The sequence below is a fragment of the Lutra lutra genome, chromosome 14, assembly GCF_902655055.1.
Source record: "Lutra lutra chromosome 14, mLutLut1.2, whole genome shotgun sequence".
NCBI classification, from domain to species: domain Eukaryota; kingdom Metazoa; phylum Chordata; class Mammalia; order Carnivora; family Mustelidae; genus Lutra; species Lutra lutra.
Genome location: NC_062291.1, coordinates 33,463,398 through 33,487,801, shown reverse-complemented (window position 1 = coordinate 33,487,801; position 24,404 = coordinate 33,463,398). Strand labels below are relative to the sequence as shown.

At 48.5% G+C, this 24,404-nt stretch overlaps 2 protein-coding genes across 8 annotated transcripts in view; one reads left to right on the top strand and one right to left on the bottom strand.

Moving 5' to 3' along the window:
- Positions 1-23,344, bottom strand: part of CDH23 (cadherin related 23) — a 400,055-nt gene extending 376,711 nt beyond the window's left edge. For all 7 annotated transcript variants that reach the window (XM_047702753.1, XM_047702755.1, XM_047702760.1 and 4 more), the window contains exon 1: positions 22,988-23,344. The gene's annotated coding sequence lies outside the window, so the exon portion shown is untranslated. The remainder of the gene's footprint in view (positions 1-22,987) is intronic.
- LOC125084374 (translation initiation factor IF-2-like) lies at positions 22,076-23,660 on the top strand. The gene is made up of 2 exons (XM_047701612.1): positions 22,076-22,136; positions 22,717-23,660. The coding sequence occupies exons 1-2, from the start codon at positions 22,076-22,078 to the stop codon at positions 23,658-23,660; spliced, it is 1,005 nt and encodes a 334-aa protein (XP_047557568.1).
- Positions 23,661-24,404: the final 744 nt, after the last annotated feature.

The window sequence follows — 24,404 nt, the reverse complement described above, 5'->3', positions numbered from 1 at the left end:
GTCTCTTCTGCCCAATTCACAAAATGGGAAGGAGGGCAGGCAGGAGCAGCGGGGACACCCGGTGACCCACACAGAGCTTGTCATTGCCATCATGCTCATCACACACCCCCCCCCCCAACACACCTGGGCTACAAGCTGGTGCACAGAACAGAGAACACCACCGCCCCCAGCTCAGCACCGTCCAGCCTTCTAGATCATCTGGCTCTCTCAGCGTCTTGGAGGTGGGCGTGTCACCCCGTTTTCCAGATGGTGGAACCAAATCTCGGGAAGGATAAGAGGCATGACCTCCAAACCCTGAAGTGCTTGGACCTCAGTCTAACTGACCAACTCGGAGTGTGACATTTAGGTGAGCCTCAAAGCTGTCACACCATAGCCCTACCTGCCTCCCCAGATCCTGGTCGCTAGCAAACACCACCTACGATGGCCAGCTCATCCTCCTGGAGCTGCTGGCTGGCTTTCTCTGCCTGCTCACTGCTAACCTCTGCCTAGATGGGCTCCTCACCAGCCAAGGAGGGCCTTCCTATTCTTTTTCCCTCCTCTGGGGTCAAAGGACTTGCCCAGAACCTGGAGCTGAAGTGGTTTCAAACTCAGCCCCAGGTGCAATGCACAGTTGGTCATTTGGTGGCCTCTGAGCCCCGGATTCGTGTGGGTACAAAATGCACAGTGGTTCCTTCTCCTCCCTGTACAGTAGCTTGACCATTACCTCCTCTGGGAAGTCTTCCCTGATCTCACCTTCTGTGCTATGGGAGGCCTTCCTCCACACCACTGGGTCCCTGACAAACAGACTTCCTTATTTGGGCACTCCTTTGTGTACACAGGTCTGAGTCCTTCACTGGGTTCTGAACTCCCGTGGAATCAGGGCCTTGCTTGCCTTGGGCCTCTGGAGCCTAACACAGTGGCTGTTCACTATGATGTACTGAAATACAAGGGAAGACGGAGAAGGGAGAGAGAAAGGGCAGGAGGGAGTAAAAGCAGAGGACCAGAGCATGACTCTTCTCCCAGAGACCACAGCAGGTGTCCCAATGCCAAACGCTCCCAAGAATTCTGAAGGCTTTTCCCTCTGCTCCCCCCACCCCATGGAGCTCCAGAGGAAAGGGAGTCAGGGATAAGGGTTTTGGGAGAGGCAGAGGAACGGGCTCTCCTCTTCTCTCTAGGCCTCCATTTTCCCACCTATGAAGTGGGGATCCAGTTTCCCAAAGGTAAGGCAAGCACATGGAGAACTTACAGCCAATCCTTTGACCAAAAACCACCTGCATCATCGCAGGCAGCCATGAAGGAGGTTCAGTGTGCTGGGAGCTGCTGGACAGGCCTATGGAAGCCTCGAGACCCCAGGGGTCTAGCTCCTTCCCCCAACCACCTTCTTTCCTCACCCTGGAAACCTGGGGCAGAAATCTAGAGCCAGAAGAAACCCAGAGATCTTCAGCAGGCTGTCCATTTGGCAGAAAGCAAAACTGAGGCCCCAGGACGGAAGCAGGAAGAATATTAGCACACACTGAATATGCCTACCATGTGTTAGGCCATCTAATTTCATAAATCACCAGCACTATCCATGAGGGGCCTAACTGACCCATTCTGTAGACAAAGAAACTAGGACTCAGGGAGAATCTGTAATTTGACTGGGGTCTCACAGCAGAAAGCGAGGACAGATGGATTCAAATCCTGGAGGTTCTGGCTCCAGAAATGGAACTCCTTCCCTGGCAACCACGTAACAAGGGCTGCCTGGATTTCAAGATAAATGTTCTTTAACACCCAATCTGGTGCTCTCTCTCCTACATGCTACAGGGCTGCCCCACCCTGCCCTACCTTCCAGATCCACTGTGCAGAATTTAGAGCATCACTGAACACCAAGATTGGACTACAGTTGGCTCTTCATTGGACTGCTCTACTCTACAGCATCTTCCTGCATAGAACTTCAACTTGGACTTGTATACCCCCCAGTGATGGAAAGCTCACTACTTACGCAGGATACATTCTATCTTATGGCTAGCTTGGTTAACTAGGGTGTCCTTCCTCTTAAGGGACCAAAAGCATCTCCTAAGACCTAAAGGTTTCATGTGACTTCAGGCCACTGTGTCCACCACTGCTTCCATTCAGCCCCTCACAAGCCTACTTCCTCACCCTCCCCAACCCCAGGCTCTTTTAATTTATCTTTTGACCCTACCACCCTCTACCTTTCCCCAGTAACCACTTTTTAACCTTTACTAAGGGCAAGGATATCTTTTTAAAAATACTCAATTTAAGAAAAAAAATATTTCACATCTGTATGAGCAATACACAAATCATAATTCTTAAAAATAACAAATTGCAGGCCAGAGTAATCATAAGTAAATTGATATTGATAAATAAGCTTTTCTCCAGAGCAGTAGGTGGTTTATTTTAATCTAATGAGTTTTGTATTTTCCTAGCTTTCAGATTCCATGATGAAGGGCTGTCTGCAATAGAATTACGATGCTCTCCGAAATATTGTAATTTAATGCCTCATTTTGTCAAGACTTTCTTGAAAATGAGATTTGTTCCTAGTGAAGAATTTTACTCAGCTCTTTCCCATATGCCCTCTCCCCCACCCCCCACCGACCTCCTCAGGCACATAGGTTCTCCTCAGGCCAGGCCTGGACTGGGTGTGCAGAAGGGAGAGTCGGGTCAAGCACGGGTGCAGGCAAAGTGCCAGGAAAACAGCATAGGGAACCATTTCTGGCAGGCCCACCCTTGTCTGTGGCCGAGCAGCAACCTCTGCCCACTCTGAGCCTCCCCACTGCCTCCTGCCAACAGGCTGGGGAGAGCAAACCTCATCCCGCCTTATAAGATGCTGCAACGACTCCTCTTTGGAGGTTTAAGGGAGCAAGAGGAGCCCCTGTGACCCCTAAGGACACGAGATGCGACTGACAGATCCCACAGGCAAAAGCCAAAGCTGAGGGGAAACATAACAAAGCTATTTGTGGAGAAGCCTTTGGGAGTCATTTGGTTGAATGCCCCCAGGGACGGGGAGCTCACCACCTACTCAGCCAAGCTGGTGCACTGTTAAATATACTACTGCCAGGCCACTGGAGGGAACTTTTGATGAAGCTGGGGCCAAGAAATGTTGAAAGGAGCAGAGGAGGATGTCAAGAGAACAGCCAGACTGGCTGGACTCATATCTTGCTTGCCCATCAAGGTGTGTGAGTGAGCTGGTCTGAGAGGCTTCCCCTCTCCGGGCCCCAGATTCTTGCATCACTGAAATGAAGATAATAATAGCACCTCCCTTACAGGGTTGTTGTGAAGAGCAAATGGAATGCACGTAAAATACTTGGAATGCAATTCGTATACCGTAAGCTCTCAAGAAATGTTATTAACAGTGGTGGTATCATCGCCATCATATGGCACGTGTACGTAGACCATCTGCGAGGACACTAAGAGAGCAGAAACTGACAGCTTCTGGGAGTGTAACCCAGGAGGCTGGAGGAATGAAGTGGGAGAGAAATGTTTCACTATATTCTGTTTGGGGCCTTCTGAATTTTTCTACGCGTGCTATATGACCGACCCAGAATATACTTGAAAAAATAAAATATAATTTGGAATTTCAAAAAAGAGAAAGACAAATTTCTTCTTCTAATGGACCCCAAGTTGCACCCTGGAAATCTTTGCTCCCTGTTTGGGCTTTTGGCTTCCAGAGTCACACAGTGTCAATGCTGTCCTTCTAAGCAAGTCATTCATTCACTCAACAAACCCTCCTGAGCACCAGCCCTGAGCTGCTGGGTGCAAGGCTTTCAGCAGAGGCCAAGACAGACCCCACCCCTGCAGCCCAGCAGGTGAAAGGAGCCTTCAGCCTCAACATCCCTGTCCCACGTCCTCCAGGTGAAACTCTTTTTTTTTTTTAAAAGATTTTATTTATTTATTTGACAGAGAGAAATCACAAGTAGGCAGAGAGGCAGGCAGAGAGAGAGGAGGAAGCAGGCTCCCTGCTGAGCAGAAAGCCCGATGTGGGGCTTGAACCCAGGACCTGGGATCATGACCTGAGCCGAAGGCAGCGGCTTAACCCACTGAGCCACCCAGGCGCCCCTCCAGGTGAACCTCTTAAGATGACACCACCTTCTTCCCTTCTTGGTCCACTCTCCCTTAAAAAGCTGTTCTCGTGCCTCAATTAGAAGTTTCAGATCCCTACTTTTGATTTGAAAACGATGTGAGTTGACCACCTAATGGTACACATATTCAAGTGTTGAGAGGTGAAGTGAACTAATGTTCCCAACTAACTTTGAAATGCATCCTCCCAAAAGTGATCTAATGGATGTTTCAGGAATGGATAGAAGGACAGATGTATGATAAAGGAAATGCCACAAAATGTAAACTGAAGAATCCTACTGGGGCGGTGGTGGGGGGGGAATATGGGTGTTCACTGTACGAGTCTTTCAACTTTTCTGCATGTTTGGAAAATTTCATGATAGAATGATGGAGGGAAAAGTAGAATAAAAAACCACACAAAACTTCAAGTGGCTTTTCACAACTGTGTGGCCTCCAATGCCCCTTTCCTATGGGTTAGGGGCTTTCTCTAGGGAAAAGGTCTCTGCATGTCCATCTTAAAGGGCCTGGCCACAATGTCCAATGCCATTCTCCTACCACCTACCACGGGGGTGGGCACTGTAATGGGCTGAGGGGATGCCTCTTCATGTTCATCCTCCCTCAAGTTCACGTCATTCTCCAGAGAGCCAATTCCTGCAGCAGCAGCAGCCCAAGAACCAGTCCTGCTAAGAAGAAAGCTTTGCTCTTCTTCAGGGTGAAGACAACAAAGCAGAGGAGAATATCCATGTGTCTGCAGGGCAGGGAGAGAACACTAATCCTCAGTCCCCTCTGGTCATATTACAGACCCTAAGACATCTTCCCGGAGTTTTTACTCACTTCACGGTACAATAACAACAAGGACAAAGATGATGATGGTGATGATGATGGTGAGAGCTAGCATTTATTGAGCACATATTATCTGGCAAGCGTTGAGTTTCTTATTTAATTCTCACAAGCATCTGATAAAAAGGATGCAATTAGTATTATACCCATTTCACAGATGAGGAGATTGAGACTAAAAGAAGTCATGAACCCAAGGTGTCTCAGCCACTAACTAGTCAACAGAGATTCAAATCCCCACTAGGTACCGCTCCACCTTGTACGGTGATGCACAGCGTGGAGCAGACCGATGCTCCCAATGAGACTAGAAATCTGGACAAAAAAAGTCTGAAAGCACTAGAAAAATATCAGGGCAGACAGAACCTGAGATGCAAAAATCCAGGGAAAAAGGAAATTCCTGGGGATAAGCCCAACATTCTAAGAGCCTCTTTTCCATTCAGGGCACTGGCGAGCAATGAGAGTGGGGAAGCCAGCAGAATTTTGGCCATCCTGTGAGTCTAGGGAAATAAAAACTGGGCTTCCGGGTGAAAAAGGCAGCCAGCACTTAAGGATCCAAGATCCCAGAGAGAAGGGAGGGATTGAGAAGTGAATTCCGCACTCAGGACCAGTTTTCCCCTCAAAGTGTTTGTGATTTCTTAAGCTTTGGAGACAACCACCCAAGGAACCAAGCAGAAAGCAGCTGAACAGTAGAAGGGAGATTTTTAGCTGAGTCGTGTTATGGTGGAGACAAAAATGGAGTTTAGAAGGAGTGGCTTTAGTTAACAGACCCCTAGAGAGTTGCTCCAGAAGTGTCCATGAACCGTAGGTAAATCAAGTATTATAAAGACTTCAATTCCCCCTGAGTCAGCTCAGTCCCTGACTGGTTTATGATGACTGGGTGCTTCACTGCCTGCCAGATGAGAAGGTGACTCTGCTATGAAAGGAAGCAGCAGCATCAGAGCCCCTACAGTTTTTCATACAAAATGACCGATGTTCATAACAAAATTACCAACCATACCACAGACAGGACCAAGAGAGAAAACCGAGAATAGAAACAAGTACACAGGTAACCCAGATATTGGAGTTATCAAATAGGGGCTATACACGTGGGCTCAGAGTCCCACGTTGGGCTCTCTGTTCAGCAGGGAGTCTGCTTCTCCACCTATCCCTCCCCACTGCTACTGCTCTCTCACTCTCTCTCAGATACATAAAATCTTTTAAAAATTTAAAATAAAATAAAATGTTTAAAAGACAAAGATAATCAGACTGGATTTTAAAATACTACATTATTCTTATAAGTGATATGCCTTGAATATAAGGACACATAAGCACTGAAAGCAAAATAAGGGAAAAGCTACCAAAGATTACCGGAGATGAAGATAGATTATTTCAAAAACAGACATTTCAACATAATCAAAGGGTAAATCCACCAAGAAAGCAGCTGAAGATAAGGAAAGTAGGAAGATAATCGAATTCTAAATTTTTACTTGCCTGATAACATAGCTTAAAATACACAAAGCAAAAATTGACAAAACTAGAAAGAGAAACAGACAAACCCACAATCACAATGGAAGACTTCAATGCATCCTTCTCAAAAATTGATGGAAAGAGCAGAAAACAAATCAATGAGGATACCAGCATATAGACAACATCATTTACATATCCGACCTCATCGACAAAATTAAATACTGCATACAGTAGCAGAATAAACACTCTTCCTGAGAGCCGATGGAAAACTTACCAAAATCCACCATGCTGGGCCATAAAGTAACTTTTAATATCTTTCAAAGAAGTGAAATAATTCAAAGTATGTTATCTGGTCATAGAAGATTAAGCTCAAAAACAACCAAGAAAAAAAAATGAGGAAATCCCCTAAATGTTTGGAAATGAAGCAATGCACTTCTAAACAAAACAGAATAAAACCCATAAATCAAAGAAGAAACTACAACAGAAATGAGAAAATGTTTTGGACCAGAACATAAAGAATATAGGACATACAAATGTTGTACTTAGAGGAAAATTTATACCCTTAAATTCAGATTTTAGAAAAGAAGAAAAATCTTAAAAGCAATCATCTATGCATCTAATTAAAAAAAAAAATTAAGAAGTAAACTAAACCCAAAGAGAGTAGAATTTTTTCATCTCCTTTCACCCCAAAGGAGATGAAAACATTTTCAATAAGAATAGAAATTAATGAAATAAAACCAAAATTAAATAGGCAAAGATCAGGAAAAATAAAAGCAATTCTTTGAAAAGACTGATGAAATTGATGAATCTAGTGATTAGCAATATACTGAAGAAAACGAAAGAAAACACATATTACCAGTATCATGAATGAAAAGGAAAGTATCACTATAGATAGTAAAGAGAGTGCAAAGATGGTAAGAGGACAATTAAGGAGATACTACAAATATCTTTCTATCAATTCATTAAAACATTTATATAAAATGAATAATGTCCTAAAAAATACAATTTATTAAAACTGACACACAAAACATAGAAATATAAATAATCCTATTTCTAAATTGAAACTGTAATCAAAAACCTTTCCACTAAGAAATCTAAGTTCATATGGTTTCTCTATTAAAATTTTCTAAAACATTTAAGTTAAGAAAAAAACACCCTACACAAATCTTATCCATACTCAACACAGAAAAACCAAAAAAGAAATAACAGTTTCCAATTTATATCATGAGGGCAGTATAATTTCATGACATAATCTGACAAGAATATCATAAGAAAGGAAAATCACAGATTGATGTCTTTCATGAACAGATTAAAAAAAATCTTAAACAGAATATTAAGAGTTCACATATACCATGCAAAATATAGTCAAAATAAAATGCTCTTGTAGCTTTTCTATTAGCAGCCAAAGGATTATGAAAAGAATAATATATCATGACATAGTTGGATTTATTCCAGGAATGCAAGGTTGGTTAACTTTTGAAAGTCAATCCATGTCATTCACCACAAAGAAGAAAATATGTATGTTCATTGCAATGGATGCAAAAATGCATTTGATAAAATTCCATGCACATTTATGATAAAACTCTAAGCAGAAAGGAACAGAATAGGCCATCTGTGGAAAACAGACAGCTAACGTCACACTAAATGGTTGAAGACTTAAGATCAGGAACAAAACAGAGATGCCTGCTATTACCACGTCCATTCAACATCATACTGAAAGTTCTAGTCAGAGTAATTAGGCAAGAAATTTCCAACTCCAAACTGGAAAGGAAAGAGTAATCTCCATTCACAGATGACATGATCTTTATGTAGAAAACTCCAAAGATGCCATTAAAATGCTGTTAGAACTAATGACTAATTCAGCAAAGTTGCAAGATACAAGATCAACACGTAAAAATCAGTTGCATTTCTATACACTAGCAATAAGTAATCTGAAGAGAAATCTGCAAAAGCAATTCCATTGACAATAGCATCAAAAAGAAAAAAAAATAGGAATAAATTTAACCAAGGAGGCAAATGACTTGTACACTGAAAACTACAAAACATTGCTGAGAGAAGTTAAAGTAGACATAAAGAGGTAGAAGACATTCCATGTTCATGAACTCTAAGACTTGATATTGTTAAGCTATGATACCACTCAAAGCACTCTACACATTTAATGCGACCCCTATCAAAATCCTAATGGTGATTTTTTTTTGCAGAAGTAGAAAACCCATCCTGAGATTTATATAGAATCTCAAAAGATCCCTTAATAACCAAAATAATCTTGAAAAAGAAGAACAAAGTTGGAATACATACACTTACTGATTTCAAAACTTGCTATGAAGCTACAGGAATCAAAATAGTATAGTACTGATGTAAGGACAGGACTATAGACTGATGGAACAGAACTGAGAGCCCAGCAATCAGCCATTGCACACAAGGCTAATATATTTTCAACAGGGGTGTCAGGAGTCTTCACTGGGGGAAAGGACAGTATTTTCAACAAATGGTGCAGGGAAAACTGGATATCCACATGAAAAAGAATCAAGTTGGACTCTTAACTTATACCATATATAAAAATTAACTAAAAATATGGGCACCTGGGTGACTCGGTCTTTAAGTGTCTGCCTTCGGCTCAGGTCATGATCCCCGGGTCCTAGGATAGAGCCCCTGCTCAGCAGGAAGCCTGCTTCTCCCTCTCCCACTACCCCCTGCTTGTGTTCCCTCTCTCACTGTGTCTCTCTCTGTCAAATAAGTAAATAAAATCTTTTTTAAAAATTAACTAAAAATCAATCAAAAACCTAAAAATAAGAACTAAAACTATAAACTTCTTAGGGGAAAATCTTCATGACATTGGATTTGGCAATGATTTCTTGGCTGTGACACTGAAAGCAGGGGTAAGAATAAAAAAGTTAAGTCAGACTTCATCAAAATTGAGAAACTTTTGTGCATCCAAAAACAGTGAAAAAGGCAATCTATGGAATCAGGAGAAAATATTTGTAAATCATTTACCTGCTACTGGATTAACTTCCAGAACACATGAAAATCTCCTACAACTCAGTAACAACCACATCACAAACAACCCAATTCAAAAATAGGCAAAGGACTTATATTTCTCCATAGAAGATATACAAATGTCCAATAAGCACATGAAAAGATATTTAATTGCTACCCATTGGGGAAATGCAAATCAAACCATGATGAGATACCACTTAGAACCCATCAGGATAGCTATCATCAAAAAACAAGGGGCACCTGAGTGGCTCAGTTGGTTAAGCCTTTGGCTCAGGTCATGATCCCAGGATCCTGGGATCGAGTCCCACATCTGGCTCCCTGCTCAGCAGGAGCCTGCTTCTCACCCTCCCTCTGCTGCTCCCCTGCTTATGCTCTCTCTCTCTCTCTTTCAAATAAATAAATAAATAAATAAATAAATAAATAAATAAAATCTTTAAACAAAAAAGTGTTGGCGAAGATACAGAGAAATTTTAACTCTTATGCACTGCTGTTGGGAATACAATTGAGCAGCTGCTGTAGCAAACAGTATGGGAGTTCTCAAGAAAATCAAATGTAGAATTACCACACAATCCAGAAATTCCACTCTTTGATATACTCAAACAAATTGGTGGCAGAGACTCAAACAGATACTTGTACACCAATGTTCATAGCAACATTATACACAGTAACCAGAAGTAGAAACATTCCAAATGCCTGTCCACAGATAAGTGGATAAATAAAGCATGGTGTACATACACATACAATTGGACAACAGTCAGCCTCGAAAAGAAATGAAACTCTGATTTATGCTACAACATGGATGAATTCTGAAAACATTATGTCAAGTGAAATAAGCCTGACACAAAAGGACAAATATTGTATGATTCTGCTTATACGAGATACCTAGAATAGGCAAATTTGTATAGACAGAAAATAAAATAGAGGTTACTAGGGGCTGGGATGGGGACTGAATGGAGAGTTATTATTTAAATGGTAGAGAGTTTATAGAGTTACTGTTTGGGATGATAAAAGATTTGGAAATGGATGGTGATGATTGTTACACAACATGGTGAACTTACTTAATACCACTGAATTGTACACTTAGAAACAATTAAAATGGTAAAGTTTGTGTCAAGAATATTTTACCACAATTTTGTGAAAAAAAATAATAGAAGAAAATTTCCCTAATTTGATAAATGACATCAACAAAAAACCTACAGCAAACATCACACTTAATGGTAGAATATTGAAAACTTTCTCCTCAATGCCAGAATCAAAATAAACATGCCCACTCTAACCAGTTCTACTCAATATTGTGCTGAAAGTCCTAGCCATTGCAATAAGACAAGAAAAAAGCATCAGAAAGGAAGGAAAACATGGTTCTTTCCAGAAAACATGATTGTGTATGTTAAAAAATAAAAAAATTCAACAAACAATCAGAACAAATAAGTAAATTTAGCAAAGATTGTTGGATTCAGGGCAATATTATAAAAATCAGTTGTATGTCCGCATGCCAGAAATAATTAGAAATGAAAAAAATCTCTAAATATAAATTTTTATAGGATTAAAAAAAACACAAAACACATAGAAATCAATCTAGTTAAAGAAGTGTAAAGCCTCTACACAGACAATTAAAAAACCTTCTTGAAAGAAATTTATTAGGACCCAGGTAAACAGACGAGCTTATCTTGTCTGTGGATCAGAAAAGTCAATATTATAACAATGTCAATCTTCCTCAAATTGACCTACCTATTTTTGATGCAATCTCAATCAAATCTCAGCAGGGATTCTGTGGCATTTCAAAAGTCCTTTCTAAAGCTTATATAGAAATACAAAGAACCAAAAGTAAATAAAAAATGCTGAAAAAGAACAAGGCTAGAGGATTCACACTGCCAGATATCCAGACTACATGTATAAAGCTATAGGAATTACACTGTAAAGTTTGTATTGGTACAAGGACAATCAAATACACCCAACAAAACTGCATACACATATGTGTTTGTCAAAAGACACATAACAAACAATCATAACAGCCTTTCCTATAATAGCCAAAGACTGGAAGCAACCCAGTTGTCCATAAAGAGTAGAATGGATAAACAGTGGATTATTCATACAGTGGAATACTATAGAGCACTGAGAATGAATGGGTGTAAGTATAGACAACAGGATGAAACTCACAAATAAATTAAATGAGAGAAAACCTCACAAAGAGAATATACTGCCTGATTACCTGCAGACTAGAGGGACAACACAGACGAACATATGCTATTATGAACATATGCTATTAGAAGTCAGGCTTAGAGTTGCATTTGGGGACTAATGACAGGGAGATGGCTTCGGATGTTTTTGTTTTTCTTTTTTGTTTTTGTTTTGGTTTTGGTTTTTTGGTTTGGGGAGAAGTTACATGGGAGTGGTCACTCTGCAGTATTTCCAGCTGTATGATTTGCACACCTTTCTGTAGGCGTTATACTTCAATTAAAAAGTTGACTAAGAAAAGTCCCAGTTGGACTGGCACCATCAGGGCTACTCACCACTACCCTGCCCTGCCTCTCTTTGTGTTTGCCTACCATGGGAACACAATGCCAGTGGGCACAGAGAGAAGCCACAGTCTCGCCAAGAGGGCCTCCTCCTCCATGAAGCCTATGACTGCCCACTTCCCCCCACCTCCTTTGAACCTACAGAGCCTTTCTCATAAATATGATAGCTACTCCTGGTACCCCCAGGCGACCTGCATGACTCTAAGGCTCCAGAATGTAAGAGCTGAGAATAACAGAAGCATAATACCTAATAGGTGAGCATAACAGCAGCATAAAAATATATACTGACAGTATTTGTTGAGCAATTACTATGTGCAGCCACTTTTTCTAAGGATTTTACATGCAGTAACTCATTTAGTCCTTCAGTAACACTGTGAAGTAGGTACTGCTGTTATCCTGATTTTCCAGATAGAAAACCAAAGGAAAAAAAAATGATTAAGTTGCCTAAGGCCACACAGCTAAGAATTGGAAGAGCCAGGATTCGACCCTGGGTAGCTGGGTTCAGAAACACTCCCCTTGTTTCAGCAATGGGCCCACCGATGAGGCCTGGAGTCTGGAGCCCCAGCTATACCACCCAGACACAGCACAAACGGAGAGAGGCTCCCCATCCCTTCCAAGATGGCAAATGCGTTTATGCGTGTGTGGACAGGGATGAGGTGTGTGACGTCTTGAAGGTCCCATTCTACAACTGAAGAACAGCAGGCAGGCCTGGCCTCTCTGGGCCTGGGCTTGTAAGCCTGGGGAAGCCAGGTGGGGCCAAAGGGTGGACTTGGGGGCAAGTTCTGTCCCTAGGCCGTGGAGGAGGGCCTGGGACCTCCTCAGAGGTCTAACCCCTGCGGACCACACTCAGGACAAAGAGAAGGTACTGGCTGGGGGCCCCTGTTGCCCTCCTAGGCACTGGCCAAGGGTCCTCTGCTTCCCACCCCCCAGGTCAGGGGTCTGGAAACAGCTCATCTGGAGGCAAAGCCAGCCTCCTCCAGGAACGAATGCTACCATCTCAGACTCTCCACCCCACACCTGACACATCCTACAACCAGTTTCTTCGTGAATCCGCCTTTGAGCTCTCCTGCTGCAGTGTAAGCACATGCCCTTTGCTCTGTTTGGAAGAGGCCTTCATCCTGCCCGAGACGTTCTTTGTTTTCCTAGAAGGTATGGGGTCCAGAGGCTCCCCTGTGCCAGGTGTGGGTAGCTGTAGCCAGATCCAGTGACAAACACTTAAAATGACAGACCCCACAGCATTCGAAGATAAAGTCAGACTTACCCGCCCCCCAGCTTACATCAAACAGCACTTCCGTTGGTGGAGGCCAAAGCTCAGGGAGACAGAACCGTCTTGTGTCCACGATAACCAGGAGCCCCGAGAGGGGGCAACCCTGGCAAAGGTGACACAGCACATCCATGATGGAGACAGGGGGCAGCCTGACGCCCGGTGCAGCAGACAGCTGGAAACCAGGCATGGGGGCAGGGCACGAGAGATGGCCCACCCTTCGGAACAGCCACTGCGGGGGAGTGTCCAGGTGCAGAACTTCAGCACACGTGTGTGTGAGACACGTGCACATGCACACACACACACACAGCCCAGGCCATCTGGGTCCAAGTGAGAATGAGAAGGAGCTGTTCATACAAAGCCCTTCTGAGCCGGACCGATGAAAGGGAAACAGAGAAGCTATGTCTTCAGCTGGCCCTTCCCATTTCCCTTTGCCCTCCCTGACACCCCCAGCCCTCCACGGCCCAGCCTGGGGAAGCTGTGAAACACACAGGTGCAACCAGGTCACCTAGTTAACAGCCTCCATCCCGCTGTATTATTCATGGGCTCCCTTCTTCTGGCCCGAGCTCCAGTTTCCAACAGCCCTCGGGCTCAGCTTGGCAGGTCAAGCCGCATGGCAAGTCTGGCCTGCGGCAATCCCCACTCTACACCCCATGTCCTTCCCATCTTCTTGTTAGGGTGCGGCCATTCCCGTGCAAACTCAGCCCCCAAGTGGGAGAGCTCTGGGATCAATGAGGAAGAGCACAGAAGGAACACCTTGGCGGAGCTAGGCTCGAGATGCTAAAATTTCCAAATGGAGCTGCAGGCCCCTCCCCTCTCACCCACGCGCACAGAATCGGCTGTCCCAGATACAGTACCCGGACGAGGGTGACAGCCCATGTGAGGGAAGGGCCACGCCTTCTCCACTTCTGTACGTGAGTGTGCCTTGCAGTGTGTCCTGCAAACAGGACAGGCTTAGTCAATACCCAAGAGATGGGTATCAAATTGACGGGGGGATACAAGTCATTGAGCCATTCAAAGACGCTGCTATTGGGTTTAGAGATTTCCATGTTATTTCAATAGCTATCTGCATATATCTCGTGAATTCCCCCATAGTGTAAGTCATTCATACATAGTGATAACTAATAAATATTGATCGACCGATTGATTACAGGTTCTATATATCACAATACATTCTGACAAGGACGTCCATGTATCTCTCGAGAAACCCTACTCCCTGAGTGTGGTGGCCTGGCCCCAAGGATATTCCCCCTCCTTCACAGATGAGTAAACTGTGGCTCAGAGAATTGGAGCCCTTGAATCTGCACAAGGACCGTGACGGAAGTCTTCAACACTCACTGGGGGTGTCTTGCTTCACGGTTCACACAGAACTCTCTGCCTCACGGTTCCTGTGCACCTGCCAATACAGGAGAGCTACGCGGTCCCCCATGGTCCCCCAGGGAGCCTACACGGGTTGGGACCAGCATCCAAGCTGAGGTCACTCTAGGAATAACACTGGGCCAAAAACACAGAGGGTAGCTCGTGGGCCAGCCCGGCCCACAGCACAGGGGAAGTATAGGTGGGGATTCAATCACCAGACTCACTGCCCAGCCTCACTCTCTCATATGCCTGTGTGCCATAGGCCCCTGAATGTCCCACCTCAGAGCGGGGTCAGTCACAGGTGAAGCCCAGACAGGCTGGACTGAGAATGCAGCCCCGTCACCACCTCTGTGCAGACCTGAGATGGGGCGCGTGCCCTTTCTGAGTTCGGCTGCCCATCTGGATCGTCAGGAATTTGGCTCTGGCCTTCTCTAAGGAGAGTGTGGGGCCAAGAACAGGCTGAAAATGAAGTAGTCAGACTGCCTTGCTCACATTCTACCCCACTGCCTGCCTGCTGTGTGACTTCGGGTGAAGTGCTTGACCTCTCTGTGCCTCTGTTTTCTCATCTGTAAAATCAGAGTAACAGCAGTGCCTATCTCACGGAGTGCTCAGACAAGGGCCTGGCACATAGTAAAAGCTTAGTCAGTGTTTCTAGTTACTACTAGCAGTCCTGACACTCTAACTCTATGACAGAGGTCACACATAGACTGGTCATGCGTGGGCCACAGGCAGCTTGCTGAAGGGTCCTCCCTACCATACACATTCCACAAGGTCAGGAGTCACTGCTGGGCCCCAGGGGCCTAGAACAGTGCCTGGCACCCAGTAAAGGCTCCATTTATATTTGATAAGAGAATGAATGGCCTCATGGTATCTTTAAATATTTGAATTAGTTGCTAACATTTAAAATAACAAAATTATGCATTTTTAAAAATCTGCACTTCTACATAATTTTGGAAGTCAGTTGTGGCCATACCTGTCCTCTGGCTTGCCAAGCTCTGGCCAGAATGGGAGCGGTGGCGCCCCCTTCAGACAGGGGAGGGGGAGAGCATGTGCAGTTTGCCCCAGCACCAGCCCAGCCAGTCTACGTCTAACATCCACTGTCTGGATCTGTAGGTGCCTGAACGTTCACCCTGGCCCAGGTCAATCACAGCTGAAGTCCAGACAGCAAGGAAGGTCTGCCCTAACCCAGCCCCAGAGCAATCTACTCACGGGCCCTTCTTCAGAACCCCAGGATCCCCTCCAAGCCCTCCTCCCACCCCAAGTCCAGGAGAGGAGACAAGCCTTCAGGTCTCTTGAGCACCCCAACCGCTTGGCATCCAAGCCCACCTACATTGGACAGGCTGGGCCCTCTCCCCCAGAGGACACGATCCCTAATGCTCTGCAGTGCAGCAGCTTTCCAGGCTGACACCCTCCTTGTGCTGAAAACTACCCAGCATAAAAAGCAAGGAGTAGCAATGAACTTCCTCCTTATCTTTCTCATGGAAAGTGTGCAGAGAAGGGGGAGGCAGGGACAAACACATACACACCCCAGAGACAAAGTACTTTTCTAAAATATTAGTATCCATTAAGCTTGGTGTTTGGCGTGTTGTAGGGGATCGGGGAGGCTGCCAGTGGACACATGGGTCCCCCTTCCTCCTTCCACTCCACCCCGCCCCACCCCAGCCCTGCCAGGGCTCAGGTCCATGGGAATGGATCACATCTTCCCATCCTGCAAGAGCCTTCCCCCAACCACCCTATTTTCTGCCTTTAGCATGTCAATTGCCCCCTCTGTCTTCTCTGGAGCCCCCAGAACCATCTGTCAATGCCTTGGGTATGTCTTTATTACCTTTCTCCCCCAGTTCAGTGCAGTCGCCACTAGCCACGGGCGGCCAATGAACACTCAGAATGTACCCAGTTCAAGTTGAGATGTGCTCTGGCTGCAAAACACACACTAGATGCCAAAGACTTGGGACCAAAAAACAATGTAAGATACATAACGAATAATCATTTGTTACCTTAATCCCATGTTGAAATGGTCATATTTTAGATGAACTGGGTTAAAGAAAATAGATCATCAAAAATAATTTCACTTATTTCTTATAACTTTTTTTAAGGGACTACGAGAAAATTTTAAGCCACACTTGTGGTTGGCGTTTGTGGCTTGCGTTTTATTTCTCCTGAGCGGCTCTGCTGCCTGTCCTCAGCGTGAGTCCCCAGCAGCTAGGTAGAGACTGGTATGCTGGTGATGCTGAATATTGGTTGGCCGGGGGGGCTGAATGCAAGGCCTCCCCAGCAGTGCACGTGAGACCCTAAAACATTAAGGAGGATGGGTCTGGAAGGACGTTCCTCTCCACTCCCCAGTATGTGCTGGTTTCCCGGTGGCATTCCATCCATAGATTCCCCATCGAATACAAAGCCACAGGCCTCCGTAGAAGGGGCACAGAGGTCTGGCTCAGAGTTCTGTCGCCACTGGTTCCCTAATTAGAAGCCGGGAAAAGCCAACATCCCTTGTAGACAGGACCAGTGACACAAAGGGATACTCAGACATGGTCCCAGCCACCCTGGGGGTTTTTCTCTCTTTCTTTCCTCCCGCTCTTGCTCCCTCCTCTGCTTCCCTCCCTCCCTTGCTTTCACTGGCTCCCAAATTATAGTCTTCTTTCAGAAACAGAGACAATCAAGGTGGTACGCAGGGCGCTTGTCACAAATGGCATCTCAGGTCCTCTCCAAATGGAGCATGGCCTTTAAAGAGAAAAGGAGCGCCACTATCAGCCTGCCTTGGGGAAGATGCATCTCCAGGAAGGCATGGGCCAGAAAAGGCTCCCTCCCTCGTAGGCTGATCAGCCTGCGGGAGGCTCTTGGGGACTGTGATTGCAGGCCAAGTGCTGGGCTGCTAGGGTCCAAGAGATGAAGACCTGCCTGGCCTCCCCCCCACCTCCTGCTGGGGCAAGAGAAGCAGGGCTTGACCCCTGTCTGACCACCACCCTCACCCAGGGAGAGGGCCTAGAATTACCCCATTCCCCGACTCTGGGCTTCAGTTTCCCCACCTGTCACATGGCGAGTCTAGCTAATTCCTAAGAACCCTTCCAGGGCTTGGAATGGAGGTTCCACACTCAAATGGATAAAGGGGACAGGATGGAGGGCAAATGAGCATGGCGGATCAAATGTGAGGTAATAGGGAGTGGTGGAGCCTGTGGAGAACAGAAGGCCATAAACTCACCTAAATCTAAAAGATGGCCTTCAGGCAAAGCTCAGATGTGTGACCGAAGTCAGAGTGATGTGGGGACAGTGGTCACTTCTGGAGCAGGATGACACGGCCTGGGAGGGGGCGTCCGGCCCCCTGCCAGGGCACCGGGAACACGTCTCATCCACATGGGGTATGCATCTGCAGAAGGTCGCCACTTCTACCTAAGATCTGATTATTTCGTAGGCACGTAACCCTCAAGGAATTTTTTAAAATAAAAACATAAGTAGACAAAAGGGGCGGCTGTGAGTCAGCACCAACCAGCAGCCACCAGTCGGGCGCAGAGACCCACCACTGCCAGCGCCCGTCAGAGATGCCAGAAATCTAGGTTTTTATGCAAAAATGATGTTGTTTTAATGTTGTTAGTAACTAATTCAAAATTAAAAATCACAACCGCACGCGCACACACCCCTTCAGGCAGAATTCAATTTATGAACTTACAGATTGTCAAGCTCTCAAAATAAGGGGGAGGGGGTTCACCTCTTAGCTAGAATATGGTGTGCCTAACCCATGACTAAATCAACAGGGATAATAAAAGCTACTCCATTTTGCATGTGTGCTCTGTGCCAGGCCCTGCACAAAAGGCTTTCTACACAATTTTCTTCTTATTCATGTTGAGACCAAGCCTACACGGTAACTGAAAATTATTCCCATTTACCAGATGGGAAAACTAAGGCCCAGGCAAGGCTACAAGGCAGACCAAGGCTTCTGAGCTCAAGAGGGGACACACTGGTGTACAATCCCAGCTCTGTCCGCCTCTGAGCTAGATGCCTTACGGAAATTAGGAAGGAAACAACTTCACATTTATAATAATAACCAATGCTTGCACAGGTTGTAGACTATGCAAAGGAAGTGTACAAAATACGAATGCCAAATGCGAGCCTGCCACATCCCTCTTAGTGATACAGCTTGAAGCCCCTGAGGCGGAGGACGGTATCTGCTATTCCCGCTCCCCTTGGCAAAACACTGAGCCACACGGACATTCACTGCTGGCATGAGACCACGCCTCAGGCACACCAACACCAATACCCAAATATACAGACCAGCACGGAGGAGCGGCAGCCGGGCCGGATTAAATTTCACAGTGAAAGCCTAGAATGCTGTCTCCATGTGGCTACTTCTTAAATATGCCAAGTTTCTCACAGACACCCTTCTGGTCAATCAAGTTGGTAACGATAGGCATTTTCTGCCCTGTGGTATTCAATAAGGCCATTTTCATATTGACCCAAAATAAATGTGGCCCATAAATGCTCCAATTTTTCTAAATTGACTCTTCTGCCCAAATGATCAGTCACCACTGTTGCAGATATCCAACTCAAGACACGGAAATTTCCAGCACTCCGGAAGCACACCTTGAGCCCGGGGCGTGACACCCCAGGGCAACCATGATCCTGACTTCCGTCGTGGAGATGGGTTCTGCCCACAATGGCCCCTTTTCCTATGGGGCCTGGGCTCTTCCGCTCTCATAGGCTCCACGGCCCCCCTGTCATCCCACATTTGGCACTGCGGTTCTCTTTGTCTGCCTCCCAGCCCCCGCAGGCACATGGGTTTGAGACCTCCACTCCAAGGGCAGACGGCTGAAGCCCAAAATACAGCAAGACAGACAAAACCACCCAGTCCTGAAAGTGACCAACAGGAGGAGTGAAGACTCACTGGGCACACTGCATGCTCAGTGCACTCACACCGGTTAACAATGGGGCTAGAGAAGGCAATGGAATGACTGCCTGGCAATCGCCCATTCAGTCAACGAGCCCCGAGTCCACCAGCCTGGGGGGCCCTGAGGATTCAAGGAGAACTAAGACACAGCCCATGCCGCCGGAGCTCACTGTCCTGACGAAGGCTCAGACCCCTGCGGGGTAGTAAAAAGCACCAAGGAAGGAGGTGAGGGAGGGAGGCACAGGCTGGAGAGGAGTCAGTGAAGGCTTCCCAGGGCCGGGGACCCCCAAGCAGTGTCTAATACACACACAAGTGCATGACCTTTGGGCACAGCAAAACCACTTCCGATCCCCACTCCTTTCCCACGGGAGGCAAAACTCTCATCCCGCATAGCCCATCTAGCAGAGTCTACCTGAGAATGGCCTTGTTCACCTATTAACGACACAATGAGGATTGTCCTGGTGCCGAGAAAAACTCTAATCGAGCCTCAAAATTTAAAAAAAAAAAATTTTTTTTTTTAAAACAACACTATCATTGCTTGAAACCAAGGAGTTCGAAGGCAATTCAGGCAATTTTAAAAAACATCTTTATATTTTATAACAGGACATTTTTTAAAACCTGAGGGTTCAGGAAAATAGTCTTTTTTTTCATTTAGCTATGTTTGAACTCCTGAATGAAGGAATGGTTCACATCAGGATAAAGCGTTGGTCAGGCCCACGCCCGTGCTGACCCACACGGCTCCCTCGCCACTCTGCACCCTGGAAGGATCACCCATCTTTCTGGCCAGGAGGCCAGCTCAGGGGAAGGACAGTCCTCTTTCAACAGGGTTGGAGCACATGCCATGACTTGTCACCCATGACACCAGTGGCCTCACCAGGCCTCTGGGCCAAATCTTCCATAGTCTACTCTCGGGCCAGCCCTGATGGCTTCATGGTCACCATTATCCCTGCAAAAGGCCCAGGGGTAAGGAGACACCATGCCCTGGCATCATCTTCCTGTCTTGGAGTGCAGGGTGCCCCTCGTCCCCAGCAGAAGTGGAATGTCCAACCTCCGGCTGGGGGTAGGAAGGGAGCCTGGGCAGCACCCTCCCCTCTTCGGGCTATCCCAAATGAGCATTTCGGCAGCTCCCTCTGTGTAAGTCCTGTGGCCGCTGAGTGGTGTGATCAATGGGGCACTCCACCAGCTGGGAGGACAGATGAAGCACAGGACAGTTACTCCGTTCCTTCCCTTTGAGAGACAGCACCAACCCAGCCCCAGGCCATCTAGAGAAAGAGCAGCATATCCAGCTTCCAGAACCCCTGCTCTGTGCCCACTTGCTACCAGTCCACAGGCAGCACACACAGCAACGTTTTAACTGCACAGCCGGCTGAGCTGCTACTTGGATCTGACTAAAGGTCCCCCAGACACAGACACTTCCTGGCATTAGCAGAACATGGCCCTGAGAGGTCAGCGGCGAACTGTTACTCAACCCTATCATGACTGTCCAGGAAAAGCAGTTCCAGTCATGTTCTCGAGCTCATGTTCTTATTCACTGCCCTAGTGTGACACTCTTTCGGTTCCAAGAGGTTGCGAAATGCTCATTCCCTAGAAGGTCTTGTGGACCAGAGCTTCACAGACTTGACTGAGCACACAAATCACTCAAGGAGCTTGTCAAACACACATCCTGATTCAGGAGTTCTGGGAGGGGCCAGAGGAGTCTGCCTTTCTAACAAGCCCACAGGTCATGCTAATGCTGTGTCCACAGGGCTCAGCTGGAGCAGCAAGGCTCCACCAGGCCCACACCCCGGAGAAGCGTGTGCAGGTAGAGTAAGAACTTCAGTGAGATGCCCTTTAAAATATTAAGTGCAAAGAAATGAACGTCAAATGGTGAAATTGTAGGTAAGGTAGCTTGTTGGGTGAGGGAGCTCTTTGGGAGGCCAACAGAACCATCTGCCAACATAACCCCCAATCAAGCTCTTTAGTGGGCAGATGTGAGGAGCTCAGCTATTCCAGAATGAGGAAGGCCAAGACAGAGGTGTGCAGGGGGTCCAGCCCAGATAGGGCCAGGCTGCCAGCTGGGGGCCTCCCATTCCCCCACTGTCCTCTACCACCTGGCTCACGCTAGTGACTTCTGTAGTGCTACCTTTCCAGCCCAAGAAGTACTCACACTCTGTGCCACGCAGGCTCTCCCCAGCCCCAGGGAATCAGCGCCAAGCATTCCTATTCCCAGCTGAGGGGCCCCCTCCTGGCCCCTCCAGGGGCAGAAGACCTCTAGTCCCCCACCCCCACTGGAGCTGCCCGCAGTGCGCCTACCCACACACCACGACCCAAACGTTAACCAAGCCAGCTGTCCCCACCCTGGGCTGACTCATCAGCACCCCACACCTGGCTTCAAACATGGCTCTTCAAGCCCACCCTGACCCAGGCAAGGGTCTGACGCACCCAGTGCACTGGTGGAGACACACACACACACACACACAATCCTTATGTGCCTCTCCAGCTTATTTCGAAATACACACTGGGGTGGGGGGTCCTGCTAAGAGCCTGAACCATAAGGGTCAATGCCTCTCCCATCCCAGAGGGCAAAGTACGCAGGAGATGCAGGACCTGCCTTCTGAAGAACTGGGGAGCGTAGGGGCATGTTACTATTCACAAAAGGCTAATTCCGCCCCCGCCCCGGCCCCGGCCCCGGCCCCGGCCCCCCGTAGGCCACTGACAGCACCAGGGCTGGGGGTTGGGGTCGCAGTGGGGCGGTGGCCAGCGGCGATGGCACCGAATCTCCGCTCTGAGCCCAGAGGCAGCGACTCTAGGTTCTCGCTTCGGGAAGGCAAAGCACGGGGAAGGCAAAGCACGGGGAAGGCAAGACACGGAGAGCTCACCGGCTCATGCCTCCACCACCTTGGAACGCGCGGGCTTTGCCCGCGTCCCGGGGTGACCTGCAGGGGAGATGGGGGCAGCAATCTCGAGCGCAGGCCTCCAGGGCCAGCCAGCACCGTCGGTGGTGGACCTGCCAGGGGACTGACTGGGGAAGCGAAGTGCAAGCCACACAAGGCTCCCTGCTCCGCGAGGGGTGCGTGTTCCCAAAGCCGGATCGGTTTGGGGAGGTTTCGGGGGTCCTCTGGGGTCTTTCAGGGCCACCGAGAGGTGATGAGGGTAGGGGCGAGCTACGTAACTGTAGCATCCTCCAGCGCCAATGCCCATCCCGCGGTGGCGGTGCGCCCCACTCCATTCCACTGTCCAAACGGGGACCCAAGGCGCAGAAGGGGACAGGATTGCTAGCCCAACGCCCTCTTTACCGCCGAAATTCTCCCCAACCCAGAACCAAGCAGACCCTCCCTAAGGCGCGGAGAGCAAAGCGACCAAATGTCCAGGAACCGGGAGGGGAGTGCAGTGCCTGTCCTCCCAAGGCCAACCCGGCGGGAACTCGAGTTCCCGGGAATCAAAGTTGCCGCGCGTCAGGCTGCTGGCTGCAAGCGGGGCGCCTGACCCCGGGCCAGGGGCTGGGGATGGAAGGAGGCCCCCAGCGCTCGCCGCGGGTGATGGCCGTGCCGGGAACAAGTGGTTCGGCGGCTGCGGTCGCGACCCCACGGCTTCAACTTTCCCCGCGCGCGGCGGGCGAACGGCGCGGAGAAGGCGAGGGAAGCCGGGAGGGAAGGGGCGGTGCGCGGCTCTCGGTACCGTGTGCGTGTGCGGAGAAGCGCCGCGAAGCGCCTCCGGCTCTGCTCCTCCGAGTCGGCCCCCACGGGCCGCCTGCTCCGCTGCTGGCCACCGCCGCGTCTCGCCGCCGGCGCGAAGGTTCACCCGCGGCACGCCGGCCGCTCCAGCGTCCCCTTGGGCCGGCTGCCCACCGCTGGCCGCCTGCAACTTCAGGAGCGCCGCGGGCTCGGACGAGGCGCGCCCCAAACGTCCCGAGGCTCCGCACCCCCGCGCTCCATGCCGGGGCTGCCCCGCCCCGCCCGGCTCAGCTGCCGGCCGCCGTCGGACGCGTCTTCTCCCCGAGCATCGCGCCACACAGCCCGCGCCCCTCTCTCCCAAGCTGCCGCCGCCGCTCAAGTCCGCGATCAACTTTCCCTCGCTTCCTCCGCCCCCCTCGTCCCCCGCCACCCAGACCCCGCCTCCTGACGCTCCCTCCCGCGCTCCCTCCTCTCCAGCCCCCGCCCGCCCGGCAGCGCCTCGCCGCCCACCCGCTCCACGCTGCGCGCGGAGATCGCAGTGGCCCGGGATCCGGCCCCGCTCCGACCCCCGGGAGCCGCGCGGAGCCCGGCTGGGCGCTCAGGGCATGAATATTTCAGTGCTGGCGAAGCTGCCCTCTGCCGATGTCATGGCACCGGCTGCTGTGGCAACTCGATGAATCCCCCCAAGGGGCAGGGAGGACGGCCGCGGAAGCGGCCCCAGGTGCGTGCTGGAGCCTTGCCCCGCAGGGCCGCCCGCCATCTCGGAGAGGGGCACGCAGAGGGGTGGGGGCCCGGCCGGCTTTCTGTCGGCTACGTGCCTCGGGCTGAACGGGGAAAGGCTCCGGGAAGCCGGAGCGAGCGAGCCGGCACACGGCCTAGGTGAGCCGGCGCCATCTGTTGGCTTTAAGCGCCCCCTCTCTGTTCCCAGAATCGCTGAGCACGGAGCAGGGCTCCGTCCCTAAGTCCTTGAGGCTGCTTGGCTGCGCTTGGCTCAACCAGCTGCCTTTGCCCACACAAGTCATGCGCTCCCACCTGCGCCCTCTCCTTCATTCGAGCTCAGAATGCCCCCAGGTGCTTACAGATGGAGGACCCTGGATTGGAAGAGGGCCTTGAGGTCATCTAAACACCCTCACTTAAGCAGTACGCCCTTCTGCAGCAATGGTCTCCCAGCTTCTTTTTTTCACACTGGGCCTTTCCTATGGCCCATGAAGACTTCATGACTTTTTCAGACACCTGGATTAGGGAGGAGTCCTATTTGATTCAGGAGTTATAGCTGAAGAGGACCGTTCCTTGACCTTGATCTCGACTTCAGCAGTCTAAACATTCTGAATTCTTTGAACTGTTTATCCTGTGACACGATTTCTGGACCTGTCACCATCACAGCATACCGACAAAAGCTGCCTAGAGCCGGGCTCTGGGCT